This window comes from Molothrus aeneus, chromosome Z, assembly GCF_037042795.1.
Source record: "Molothrus aeneus isolate 106 chromosome Z, BPBGC_Maene_1.0, whole genome shotgun sequence".
Taxonomy (NCBI): Eukaryota; Metazoa; Chordata; class Aves; order Passeriformes; family Icteridae; genus Molothrus; species Molothrus aeneus.
In genome coordinates this window covers 72,592,797-72,606,841 of record NC_089680.1, presented here as the reverse complement: position 1 = coordinate 72,606,841, position 14,045 = coordinate 72,592,797, and the positions used below count along the sequence as shown (strand labels likewise).

The window sequence follows — 14,045 nt, the reverse complement described above, 5'->3', positions numbered from 1 at the left end:
TGTGATTATTTTCATCTTATTCCCTTAAAATGGTGGTCCTGTGACTTCTAGTGACTGGTCAGTCCTACGAGAACATGGTGACTGAGATCATGTCCATGGGCTACGAGCGGGAGCAGGTGATTGCAGCACTGCGGGCCAGCTTCAACAACCCTGACAGAGCAGTGGAATACCTTCTGATGGTGAGCACTTACCTTACCTGCGCCTTTGTTTTTCCACTTAATACCTTTCACTTTGATTTTGGTGTTATTTTGAACGTTGCTCAGTCACTGACTGTGACATTTGCCATCTGGAAAGATGACATTGACATTTTGACAGACGTGGTGTGTCATAGAAAACACTGAAGTAATCCCTAACCACCTCTACCACTTTGCTTTCATTTTTTGTTGATCGATATGGATATGTCTGTAAAGTATGTCCAGTTACATAGATTTAACTGCCAATGGTTTTGTGTCACCTCTTAGTGACAGCATTAGTTGATTAGTTGTACTTTTGTATCTATATCATCACCATTCTTAGGTTCCAGTTCACTGTTTTTGTTAATGATGCAGTGTTCTTAATATATTTCACAAACAGAAAGGTTTGAGAGGGTTTTTTTTTGAACTGTGCTTAATTTAACTGGCATTTTCATTTCAGCAGTGTTTTAGAAAATAAAGAATTTTCATTTGATAAATAAAGCTTGAAGGGTTAAACAAACTTCATGGGCAAGAGAGGAAATAAAAGTGTAGTTTCACTTCAATGAAAACCCTGGACTTTTTGGATTTTTTCTTATTGTATACCTTAATCTGACAGGTGAATTGTAACCACGTAGAATCTGTCTAATTTTGTTGCTTAATCAGTATTTCCGGTACATTTAATTTTTGCTCTGGCACACCATTTTTCCCCTGATGAGATTTTTCCTTTTAGCAGATCTGAACTTTATTAAAATCTGGCAACCAGGTATCTTGACCTAATCCTTGCAAAATACATGTGGATTGAATTTCTGATTGATCGATGAGAAATTTGGCATCTTTACCCTCCAATTATAAAACTTCAATTTTGTTAATGAAGTTTTCCTTCAGTAGTTACAATTTCAAGTCCCTGGCATGCTTCCTACTTATGTTAATGTTCCCAAGACTGTAATCTTCAGATTTTAAATTGACAACAAATGTTTTCAGTTCAAGATAGGAAAAGTTTAATTCCCAACTAGCATTAGGCCAAACAAGGGTGAATGCAATAGCTCCCAACTCTCTGTCATAAGTCCTCAAGTTCAAACATTTGTTTTTCATGTTGTAGAAATGTTGGGTTTACTGTTCATCTGGTCTGTAAATACACCATGAATTCAGTGCCTCCCCTAAGTGTTTGGCCTGCTGTGTGTGTGGCAGTCCTACACAGTGTGCAGTTCTTGTGCACTCAGTTTCTGGCATTCCCCTCCTCTAGTTTATTTCTGTTTATTTCTGTTCAGGAGCTCCAGAATAGAGATAGAGTATCCCCATGATGGAGCTACATGGCACATCTGCCAAATGCATTGACTGCTATGAGCAGTCCTTGCATTTTTATCCTTATTATAATACCCTTATAATTAACTCCTTAAGTTTTAGTCCTTCAGTAGGTCCTGTATCTAAAGTGGGTCCTTGTGTTATATAAGATGTCCCTTTATGTGTCATGTTATCCTTCCCTGGAAAACACCTTTTCTTTTTTTCTTCCTTCTGCTGGAAAAGGGAGTAGGGAGGAATGGTCTTGCTCTTGGAGACTGTATTAGATGGCAGACTTTTTGCTGTCCTTCTAGAAGAATCCTTTTGCTGTAAATGATCTTTATAACTGCCCTGGATCTGCTGGGGTCTGAAGATGTTCCTTACTCTCCTGCTGCTTCACAAAACGTTTCTTTTTAGCTACTATTGATCTGATCTGTTGAGGACACTGTTCTCTGACCCTCTCTCTACATTACTTGCATCCAAACTACCATGAGCACTATCTTTTATATAATCTGCAGATTAGGATTAAGACATTGAGATCTGTAAGTGTAGCAACACTGTCCAGGTTTAAAGAACCTGGGTACAGCGAGGGTAAGGTGTTGGAAAGGGCTTAAACCTTAATTAAAGCAGAGCTGTTCCTCAAGTGAGCCCTGAAGAGTCCACTTGTTGTCCATGGTTCAGATGGCAAGTTCTTCAGTTTTCATGGCGTGATCACTGAGGATTATAGGTGTAATCCTTACATTTGTGGAAGGACTTGCAAAAGATTATCTTTTTTTTTTTCTATGCACCAGATTCATCTTTGGGGATATTTCCATTCAGATCTCTCTTTTGGCCAAGGATTTACTAACCTCTGGTTAAGAAGGAGTTTTGTCATCTCTTCAGTAACCTTATTTGGATATTTTTAGGGAACATTTCTTTAGTGTGAGTATAGTCAAATATTTAACATAATTCCTAGAGACGTGGTCAACATCCTGTACCTGTCAGTGTTTCAGCGGCACTTAGACAATGCCCTTTAAGGTTTTAACTTTTGGTCAGCCACGAATTGGTCAGTCAGTGAGACTAGATGATCATTTTAAGTACCTCCCAACTGGAACTATTTTGTTCTCTTTTCTGTGCAGAAGCTGGACCTGATGTGATTATTGCCCTGCAGAGAGCAATGTCAGCTAAAAACCGCTGTACTGCTCCATTAAACAGTAAACAATTGTCTCATCCACCATAAGGCAACAGTGGCCTTTTTTGCTGTCCAAGCAGAGTTTGCATTCAGAGTGGCTTGTGTGTGGTTTAATGCCATGCTTTATTCTGTTGTGTGGCCGTGTGAGCAAGGTCCATATGCTTCACTGGCATTGTCTGATTGCAACCGTACACAGTCTCTGTTATTTGGAGAGGGGTACTTCAAGCTTGTGTTCAAGAGTTAAGATGATGTTCAAGATGACAAATAATTTCTAAGTAAATTTGTTTGAACTAGTTTACACAGTCCTTCCATTCAAGAGCAAACTTAGGAGTTTAAACAAGCACATGTTGTTTGATCTGGACAGAGATTGCAGTGATGACGTGTGCCTGTGAATAGGTGAAATCAACTAGTAATTTCATAAGATTAACCCAAATTGTTACATTATACTTGGATTGCCAGAAATGACTGTTTTGATGGGAAAAGTATTTAATCAGTGCTCTGTAAGCCACTGATAAGGGAGGGTTACATCAGAATTATACCATGAATGGAATCCTCCTCCCCCTCAGAAGAGGGAGGGATGTGTGCTGAGCTTACTGAGCCATGTGAAGGTAATGAAGTGTATGACAGGGAAATCTTGCTTTTATGCCCCTGAGTGGCTTAAATGTGCACTTGATGATCAGGTGATTTATACCTTGATGTGCTTCTTAATTAACAGGTAAGGCAAAGAGCATTGCTTGGAGCACTGTCCAACTCTCCCTTTCCAGATGTGCCCTCTATATTACCTGTATATTTATCCTTTCTGTTCAGGTGTAATGATGAACATACCATGTGAAGATCATGTTACAGCAGAACTTTTAATCTACATTACCTACCAGTGATTTTTATGGTAGGCTTGACAAACCTCTTCATTGTCTGGTTACCCTGTAGCTCTGTAATATTTTCACCCACCCAGTTCCTTACATTTTGTGGTTCCCCAACACAACTGGGTGACCCTCATTTGGGTAACTTCTCTGGGCTGTTCCAACAGGGTTTGTTATAATATTCTTTGTGTCTGTCCCATGAGTAAATTTCCAGGCTTCAGAAAGGTAGATTAAAAGGACAAACTTGGTACAGGAGTTCAGTGCCAGTGAGGAAGGCAGGATTAGGGTAGGAAGGATTTCCATGCAGGAGAAAAGTAGCAGAGTGAGGTATCATTGTTGTATAGCCAGCATTCTAGTTTATTGTAATATTGTGTTTTAGCTTTGTCCATTTCAGGCCTCTGAGCAGTCAGTTCCTATATAAAGTTGCTTGCACATAAAAAATAAACAAAAAGCAAAAGTTAACCATTTTTTTAAAACTTCCTAAAGTTGGGTGATATACAGACCTTTTCACCTTTAAGATATAATGAATTACAGGTTTTCATTGAGGAAAAAGGTCCCAAGAGCTGTGTTCTATGTCTTCTCAGTTCCTTGCCAGTTGTATGGAATTGTTAATCTTAGTTAGCATTTTATACTGCAGTTTGCTGCTGTAATGTCACTTTTGCACAACAATATAACATAGTATAACAGTGTATTTAGTTTGACTTTTTCATTCACATCAAATATCTTTAAACAGGATTCAAAGCAAGTATTTTTAATCAGGCAAAGTGTGTTTTAAAATGATGTAGGGCATGCTTTTCTGCCTTTTTATACAAACCACACATTTTTCCTGCAAAAAAATAAAATTAATCTTTTCACTGTGTTTTCTATCAGTTACAAATGCATAACTCACAGGAATCTTGCCTTGTATTTGTAGTGAAAGCATTAAGTTCTTTATTTTTTTCCCTTCATTCTGAAACCCAAATACTGCATGCAGTTGAAACGTGTCTGTCAGCATTCTGTGGGTAATTCTGATGTGAACTGTGGCTTTAGGGGATACCTGGAGATAATCAGGCTGTGGCTGACCCCCCTCAACCACCAAGCACTGGTGCATCTCAGTCTTCAGCAGTGGCAGCAGCAGTAGCAACCATACCCACGACTACTAGTTCACTAGGAGGTAAGAGAGGCTGTATTGGAGAAGATGTGATAAACAATGTGCCCTTAACCAATCTATTTTTCAGTAAGTTTTTAAGTTCCAGGTGCTTGTGAGCTCTTCAGAAGGGAATTGGGTAAGAGCTGTTAACGCGGTAATTCCAGGTGTGGGTACTTTCTTGGGAGAGGTGGCTTGTTGTATGTCATGTGCAGAGTTTTCTAAAAATGCCGTGAACTTGCACAATTTCTTTAATTCAGTATTCAGGATTCTGAAGTGCAAGACCACAGATGAGAAAACACAGATTGTGTTTTCTCTCACTTAAACTCTGATTTTCTACTCGTTGAGTGACTGGGGACTGTCCACTGTGACTGCATTAATATATTTCCCACACAGAAGCTGGGATTTCAAGGGAGAAACCTGAAATTAAGCCATGAAGTGTAGCACTGGAGAGACCTATATATGACCTAGGACTCCTCACTCAGCAGTGCAGCACTTTGACAGTGGCTGGTGCCTGCTGAAGAGAAGGGTATTTATCATGTATTTATCTCCCTCTTAAAGGGAGATGGATAAATACATGAAAGGAGCCTAATGAAGGGGTAGGAAAGGTCTGTCTGGAAATGGTGCTGAAGATACAGGAGACAAGGCAGTGGATTGGGTAGATGTCTGATTGAGATGAACCAGAGATGAGATATCCAGAGGAAAGTGTTGGAGATAAGGACCAGGCTATTGGATCTTAAAAGAAGACTGCGTGAAAAGGAAAGGCATTGTTTAATCTTAGAATAAAGTTTTCCTTAAAGCTAGACTGAGGAAGCAAATTCTTTTATGCTTCAATGAGTGGTGTGTTATCCACTTTCATGTCCTGTTTCTATCTAAAATTGCAGTGTAGGTATGCATTTTATTAAGATTCTCATAACTTTTAAAAAAAAACATGTTATTTCACTGATCTTTTTTTCAGGACACCCACTTGAGTTTTTACGAAATCAGCCTCAGTTCCAGCAGATGAGACAAATTATCCAGCAAAATCCTTCTCTGTTGCCAGCATTGCTACAGCAAATTGGAAGGGAAAACCCCCAACTACTGCAGGTGGACCTTAAAACAAGAAAATAATGCTCACTAATTCTGATTTAGCTTTTGCAAGAGTGTCATATGTTGATGTTGTCTGGGATAATATGTTACTAGCAGTTACAACATTCTATTGCTGGCTTTTCAGCGGTTGTTGCTGTACAGAATGTATTTTCTGTGACATTGGATACAAATTTGAGACTTCATAAGAGGTGCAGAGGGGGGTGAGGAAGCGGGAAGGATCACTGCAGTTGAATTGAAACATTAAAATTGCACTTTTTATAGCCAGATATAACAATTTTTTTCTCTGCACTTCTTGCACGTCCCTTTGACTTCTTAATTCTCTGAAAATAAATATTTTTACTTGTCTCTTGGCACGCTTAAACTTCAGTTACTTAAACATACGTGTTTCTTTTACTGTTCTGTGCATCACAGCAAATAAGCCAGCACCAGGAACATTTTATTCACATGTTGAATGAGCCAGTTCTAGAGTCTCGCCAAGGTTTAAGTGGCAGTGATGATGGTGCCAGCACTGGAGGAATAGGAGATGTTGGGAATGCTCATATGAACTACATTCAAGTAACACCTCAGGAAAAGGAAGCTATAGAAAGGGTGAGCCTTTCTTCTTTGAAATTCTTGTTGCTGTTGGGTGTTGACGCCAGTGCATGCTTAAGACCTACCTAACTTAAACTTTGTTGAGCTCAGTAGTTCTTGCATCATGTTTGGTTTTTTCATACTTGGCGTTTCACAGCTGTTGTAGCCTTGTTTCAAATCATATCTTTTCTTGCTTTATAGCAGTTGAGTCTAAAATATCTTAAATCTGTCTTACCGAGAAGAGCCAGAGCATTTTAAGTGATCTGAGACCATCCTGTGATAATTGATGATGGAAATGGGTTTCCCTCAGGAATTATTCAGGAAGTAATCCCTCTTGCAGAAGCCTCAGCCAGTGCTGTTCTAGATCAGGCCATGACAGGTCTCCAGGTACAAAGACCTGGCTGCTTGAGCACTGTTTGCAAAGTAGTTGGAAAGTAAGAACACTCATAGTTAAGTAGATTAGTTGAAGTCAAGACTTTTTGCTCAGTTGTCTGTCCATGACAATTAGTTAATTACCATTTTCTAAAAGTACTGGTAAGCATGAAAATATACTCTGAGGTAGTATATTGCATTAATAAATACTGTGTAACTGACCAAATATGGTTTTGCATAGATGGCAATGCCTCTGAGATTTTTTTCAGGACAGATTGCAAGAGTTTTATCATACTGTGGTAGTGGTTTGGTACTCCAAAGACAATGTTTTTTCATCTAGCAAAACCAAAGTTTAAGTAAGGATCATTAGAAGATGCCTATTTGAATATAGGTGTCAGTTCTCTAGATCTTGAGGAAATTGGCAAATAATAAAATTAGTCTAATAAAACTATTTGTCCATGTACTTATTCACAGGTCATCATCTTTAGTCTGTTGCATTTCCTTTTAAAGTCATTTTATGCAGTAGAACTTTATTATTACCTCTACTCTCTCTTCTGAAGCCCAGCAGAGATCCGTACGCTTCTTTCTCTTTGTCTTTCTCATGAAAGACAAACCTCAAAATTTAAGTGTCTTGGTATTGCAGCTGATGCCTTCATGTTGTCTGTGGGCTGGAAGTAAAATCTAAGCATGGCTTGTGAGGGATAATAGGACACAGTTTTTCTCATAGTTATTTGATCTGCCCCATACATGAAATGCCTTGCAGGTGCTGTGAGGATTTTAAGAAAATCTCCAAATAGTGGACTGTATTTGCCTTTGGCTAAAACAAGAATTCATTTGCTGAGTGCCTCCAAGTGCTGGCTAAACCCTTGGCACAGTAATAAGTTCTTCTCTGATGTTCTCATGCCCTCTTGTTGCAGTGTTCCAGACGTTAATTAATTCCTTGACTTCTGAAAACCAGATTGCTCTTAGCTTACTTGTCTTGGCTGCAGTGTGTAGTTAATTTTTTAAGATAAACAATTCAAAATATGGCCTAATGTGATGTGCTGGACAGCCTACTAAAGATCACAGGCTGGGAGCTTTTGTTCCAGGCAATTTTTTGTTAAAAGTCCTTTGGAGCTTTGTATAATTGCTTAAAGTGAGCATTGTTTGAAGTTGGTTTTTTTTTTCCCCTGCAGCAGTGCAACTTGCCTTTACTTCATGGCAATACTGTGACCCAGGTCTGCTTTAGGCTTACTGTGTCTCTAAAGAAGTGACAAGTTTTTATGGTGGTTCATTAGACTTAATCCAATCACTTTTTCAAGTGAGGATCCTAAAGGCAGAGGCAGCACCTTATTTTTTACTTGCTAAAATCTGCATTGAGCTAGGCAGCAGTGTTATTTTCAAGAAGGCAGTAATTGCTTAAGTGACATCTCAAGACACAAAGACATACAAAGAAGCCTAACATGCAAAATGCACTTCCTAAATATGTTTCTTTTCTTCAGTTAAAGGCATTGGGATTTCCTGAAGGACTCGTGATACAGGCATATTTCGCTTGTGAGAAGAATGAAAACCTGGCTGCCAACTTTCTTCTACAGCAGAACTTCGACGAAGACTGAGAGAAAATTTTTTTTTTTTTCTATTTCACACCTCACACCAGTGCATTACACTAACTCTGTTCACTGGATTGTCTAGGATATTTGGGCTTACATTCATAATGCTTGGTGTATGGAATATAGGGGGTGGGTGGAAGGGAGAACATAGGAAACAAAGCAAAGAAAGCAACAAGTTTTCAATGTCTGTTTTAAATTAGCAGAAAATCGCACAGTGTAAAAAAAATATATATATACAACCAAAAAATCAGCTTCTGCAGATAATTAGTTCCTTCTGTAAACTGTAGGTTAACTTTTTCTAGGTTTTCACTCTTACTGTACTAGTTCCAGAAATGTAGTGTAATGCACTGCTTCATGTTCCTTTCCACTTAGTATTGACATTGGAAGTAGCCTGTGCTACGTAGATTTTACAGTCTGTATTTCATGGCAACACTGGATAGCAGCTTTGTGAAATCTAAAAGATCTGAGCAAATGTAATCCTGAATGCCAAAATAGGGGTATTTGGGATTTTTTTCTTCAGCTGTGTTAAAGTAGTGCAAGAAACACAGTATTTTTGTCTAATGCTGAATTAGAACAGTGTTGGCTTTTTTCTTTTTTTTTTGCAATGAAAACCCATTACAGTTAAAAGTGTCCTGATTATTGAGAAACACCACCCCCTCCTTTGTCCCCCTGAAATGATCTGAGAAACTATATACATACAGAAAAAAATTATTATCCTGTTTACATATTTTCTCTTTGGGAAAAAAAAATATAGATACCTAATTACTGTTCTTTTAATGTTATCTTGCAGTAAAAGTTTTAAAAGCAATAGATTGCATGTTTGGTTTTGTTATATGCACTCTAGTGAGTTGAATATTCTTTTTCTGCCAGCAAACAAAATGCAAGCTTCATTTTTGTCTGCTGCAATGAGAATTTATCAAATCAAATTTCACCTTCCCAACTCTGTTGAACCAGCTTTTATAGTACAGCTATAAGTGTTCTGTTGCTCTTGAGTAGATTGTAGTGTTCAAGCTATTTCTGTTAAGTAAGGACTTTTGGGGATTTATTCACTTTATAAGGATGAGAAGTTCAAAACTTGATATATCAAGCAAACTATGAATTTATTCCAATGTAAAAAAAATTGACACTCGAAACTTTATATTGAAAATAAAACTCTGGTTACAGAGTTTTGAATCTTACTTCTCCATACCTACTTATCATTTATTTTGTTTAGTCATCATAAAATGTTAACAACTTTTTTTTTTATACATGTTTACTTTTAGAGGTAATTTTGCCCATCATTGCAATACTACAAATAAAAACAAATGTAAATTTAATCTAAAGCTGTTCTGTGCAACGTTACCTGAACACAACATGGGGATAGTTTGATTTTTCTACTGTTGTAGTCCAATTACCTGGATTACAAATTTACCTCTACAGTAACCAGGAAAAAATATTATTAGTGGTACAGCACTGAATTCCTGTACTACTAATGATATTAATGATTTTAATGATTTAGTGGTACAACTAAAAAATTATTTTCTGCTGAGTTTGTTTATCAGTGGATTAACTACTTAGCTACTACTTAAGCTCAAAGTACAAGTCAAGTGTCTTGAAAAACGAGCTAAAAAGACTGAAAAATTTGTATTTCATTTCTTCATTGATTGGCCATAGTCTGTAAAAATATCTGCACAAAACAATGAAATGTATTAAAGCCTTTTACTTTTTTTTTTCTATTCTTATACATCTGTGATATTTTTCCAGATAGTGTGTATTTTAATTATTCAGATTTTATTCTTTTAAAATTTCTTAGGTGAATGTCGTCTAAATGATCAGTAGCACAACCCAAATCTATCAATAGGAGATGTGATACTGCTAAATAGGAAATAAGTCTTTCATAATGTTTTCATTTTAAAGAAGTTAACATAAACGCCTGAGTCAGCTAGTAAACATCATCTAAATAGGATTCTCAGTTTGTCTGTGAACTGGGAGAGATGGATTTTGGTTTAACACTGCATGCCAAAAGGGGCTGTTTGTTATCTGTAAAAGGACCAGCTGTCAGGTACTTGAAAAACACCAAATTGATACAAGGACTTCTTGAATGTACTTTTACTACATAGCTGATACCTAACTAAGACAAAAGCTTTTAGTTTGTGGGAGTCTTCTGTACTGATCAAACTGCTCTGAGAAATAACCATTCCTTCTCTAGGAGGGTAGAGAGTAAAGCAAGAATGTCTGGGTGTTTCAGTCCACTCCCTCCAATTTTGATTTTGAAATGTTTACTTATTATAAATGTATTTGAATTAAAGTCTGTTGAGCTTGTTCTTTGTAAAAAAAAAAAAGGCAAAAAAAAAAAAAAGCTAGTAGCTTTGTTCATTTGTAACTTTGTATGCTGAGTGACTGAGGGATTTATGGCTGCTGTGTTTGAAGCCTTACTAGTCATGCTGTTCCCGTTTTTCTCCAGCAGTGAAACAGTGTTTTTGTGACTTCTGATGAACAACAGGTGTCTGACCTTACATGCTAGCAAAAACTGTTACCTGTCCAATAGCGGGATACTTGCCAGGGAGAATCATGTCTCTCTTTGTAGTAGCTGCCAAAAGGGAAGAATACATGGAATTCATGTGGTGTTGAGGAGGTGTGACCTGAGCAAGCTGCCTAGGTATGTTGTGCCTCGTTTTCTACCAAGTACTACCGGGAGTTGTCTGCACAGAGTGCTTCTCAGCTTCTCTGCTGCAGATCTCTTAGGGATTTGGGGATCAGTTTCCTCAGGGCTTTCTGAACAGTAGCTGAGAAAATAAAAGTATTTCTTCCTAAGTTTTGGTACTGTAGTCCTTACCTTTGTTGTAAAACTTCTGAATATCTGCTTAGACAAAAGCTATTTATGATGCACTTTTAATTGGGATTAAAAAGTTACTCTGAAGTCATATTAATTCTGTAGTTGTCTGTTCTTAAGTCCTCTCTACAGCTGCATTTTGATGCTGTGGTTCATTTACCTCGTCCAGAGCTGCCTGATGAATCCAGCTAAAACCCAAGCAATTTTACTGATTAAATGCCCTGTTCTTACCCCACACTAACAGAACTTTTTAGGAATGTGAGATAATCACTCCTGAAGCCAGATTGTGACTGATTTTGGAGTGCTGGGTTGAGCTTCACTTCAAGAACATGCATGAATGAATCAAGCAGAGACACAAAGCCAAGTCCTCAAATAATGCATGCAGATTTGTCACCCGTGGTTTCATTGGAAATTTCATTTGGTTTTATAGAGTTTTGGAGGCAGCCACATCTTTCTTTTTTTTTTTCAGATTTCTCTTAAATCCAGCTCTGTGCACAAAGCTAACCTAGAATTTGAAAATACTCTCTAATTCAATGGAAACAATAAGGTGGGAGTGGGGAGAACAGCTTTGTCAGTAACCTTTTTAGTTTTCCCCTGCCTGGTTTGGGATGCCAATAGTGTTCAACACACCATCCTTTGAAAACATTATTTTGACACAGCTACAACCACCGCTATGTAGTTATGAAGCCACAATTTACAAAATTTTGTGTCTTCACTAAACCATCCAGAAAAGCAGGCTTATTCCACCTGTGATTAAGTGATGTATGGGGAAAACTTAAGTATTCAGTTACTACTGAAGGCATGACTGCAGCTGATGTTGCTGACTTGTAATTGTCAAGTGCCAGTTTTGTATTATATAATTCTTCATAGAATATAGGAAGGAGGGGGAGGAAAAAAAAAAGGTCATGGAACTTCTTGGGTTTTTATCAGGACACAATTTCTTTCCTTCTGTGCAAGAGAAATAAATGTTAAACACGCACAATTTAACTCCATTTCTAATCACAGCACATTTTCATGAAGACACCAGCATATCTGGCATTTCCTGTCCAAACTGCAGTGAAACTAAAATAAAGATAAATACCTGCTCTTCAATAATGGTAGTAGTCTGGAATAACTTAATAGTTGTAGAGTCTGAAGATCTTCCCTCCACGTCACCCCTTTGCTTTGCAATTTTCCAAATGGAAAATTGGTGAGCTGTTACAAAGCATTATCTGCTGTGTGCCTCCACCTGCTGAAGGTCTGGCACTAAAAACAGTCCTTAAGGTTTTGTGTTGTGTGTGTGCTCCACGCAGTTATGCCTCAGAGACCTGGAGTGCAAAGTGTCCTTCAAAATAGATGTCTCTCTATTTTTATATGGCTCCACACATAAATGTGAGGACTCTGTGGGGCTGAGGGCTAGGAGCAACATCCTTGGAATTCTTGTTGCCTGAGATAAGAGATTTTAGATGTGATAGACGAGGAGTAACCAGATACACCAGCAGGCAGCTCTTTGCCATCCCCAGGGGAAGGGTTGGTTGCTGTCCTTGTAATGTGAAGCATTTGACTTTAAATGTGCAGCAGCCAAAGATTTAAAAAAAAAAAAAAAAAAGGGCAATGTCTCCCACATGTCTGTGTGGCTGTATCTGTAGAATTGCTCAAAGTCTTGTCAAAGTCAGACACGTATTTTTAATTATATATTTGAATTAAGCTTGTTCCCACCCCCACTCCCTTGTCTTTACTCTAAATCTTTTTTTTTTTTTTTCCTTTTTCACTTTCTTTTCATTATTGAAGAAATCATGCCAGCTGCAAAGGGAGCACTACCAGCTTCTGTTGGAGGATGGAAGAACAGTATTTCAGAATAGGAAAAGGGGCAGGAAATAGCCTTCAGGGTGGGATATGAACCAGGACAATAAAAGTGCTGAACATCTGGGATAGAGATCTCCATAGGGAGGTTGAGGTGAGGACTCTGGACCTGGAATTGGCAGTGTGTGTGAAAGGAAATGCCTGGGAGAGTTACAAGTGTGATAAAAGAATGGAGTGGTGTGACAGGGCCAAATGGGGAGTCAGAAGGAGCGAACCTTTGCTGGGACTCTGGACGTATAAATAAGAGATGGATGGAGCATTTGGGAATGGAAGTAATGCTTATCTATAGGGACACTTCAAAGGCAAAGAAATTACTTGTAGCTTACCCAGTAGCTTTTTGTGTAGTGCTTTGGTTCTAAAACCAGTTCTGAGGGAGATGATGAGGAGTTTACAAAACAATGAGAGCAGTAAAAAGAAACAAACCAGTGTGTACCTTGGCAATTTACCTCACAGACATGATACAGTACTCTTGGATAGTCTGCACTGAGGTCCTCCTGCTTAAATGTGGAGAGGAAAAAAAAGTAATCTAAATTTTGTTTCTATGAGTCTCTGTGTTGCTTGAGGTGAGAGAAATGATCTGCCTAAAAGCATGCATTTCATATTAACAAACATGCTGCTTGCTTCCCCTGTCTCCATGTTAAAATACCAAATTTCCCTTTGGCAAAGGGCAGGACTGTGCAGGACACTGTTGGAGCAAAGCTGCAGAGTCCATTTGGACAACTGCTCCTGATGGGATTGAGCCTTTTGAGCATGGATGTAATTTGTGATCCATGAGTGTCCTAAAATCTGAGATGTGACCCGTGGAAAGCTGAAAAAAACCTGGGAACATTCATTATTGGAAGAGCAGCAGGGTTAAGATGAGAAGATACTGGAATATATTAAACATGACTGTAAGTCAAGGAAGCTGCAATTTCTTTTTCAGCTGCAGTAAGAAATTGTTGCTAAATGTGTACATAGCTGTATTTTTCACATTTCACAGGATTTGCAGTAAGTGGCTCTCTGGTACACAAACAAAGGAGGCAGAATACAGAAAAAGCCATTTTCCAAATCTAGTGGAAGGGTGCCTATGTTTCCCTCAAAACCTGTGGCAAAGGGTCATTCCCGAAGGACTCATTTTGCCATGAACAAGGGTGATTTTGCTCCCAGGCAGGGGCAGCAGGGTG

The 14,045-nt window shown here is 38.3% G+C and overlaps 1 protein-coding gene across 1 annotated transcript in view; it reads left to right on the top strand.

Annotated features, from left to right (window-relative positions):
• Positions 1 to 11,137, top strand: part of RAD23B (RAD23 homolog B, nucleotide excision repair protein) — a 35,664-nt gene extending 24,527 nt beyond the window's left edge. Inside the window, exons 6-10 of the mRNA XM_066568803.1 lie at positions 52 to 179; positions 4,512 to 4,635; positions 5,567 to 5,694; positions 6,109 to 6,285; positions 8,121 to 11,137. Of these exons, the coding sequence (XP_066424900.1) occupies positions 52 to 179; positions 4,512 to 4,635; positions 5,567 to 5,694; positions 6,109 to 6,285; positions 8,121 to 8,234 (671 nt within the window). The 3' untranslated portion in view covers positions 8,235 to 11,137. The remainder of the gene's footprint in view (positions 1 to 51; positions 180 to 4,511; positions 4,636 to 5,566; positions 5,695 to 6,108; positions 6,286 to 8,120) is intronic.
• Positions 11,138 to 14,045: the final 2,908 nt, after the last annotated feature.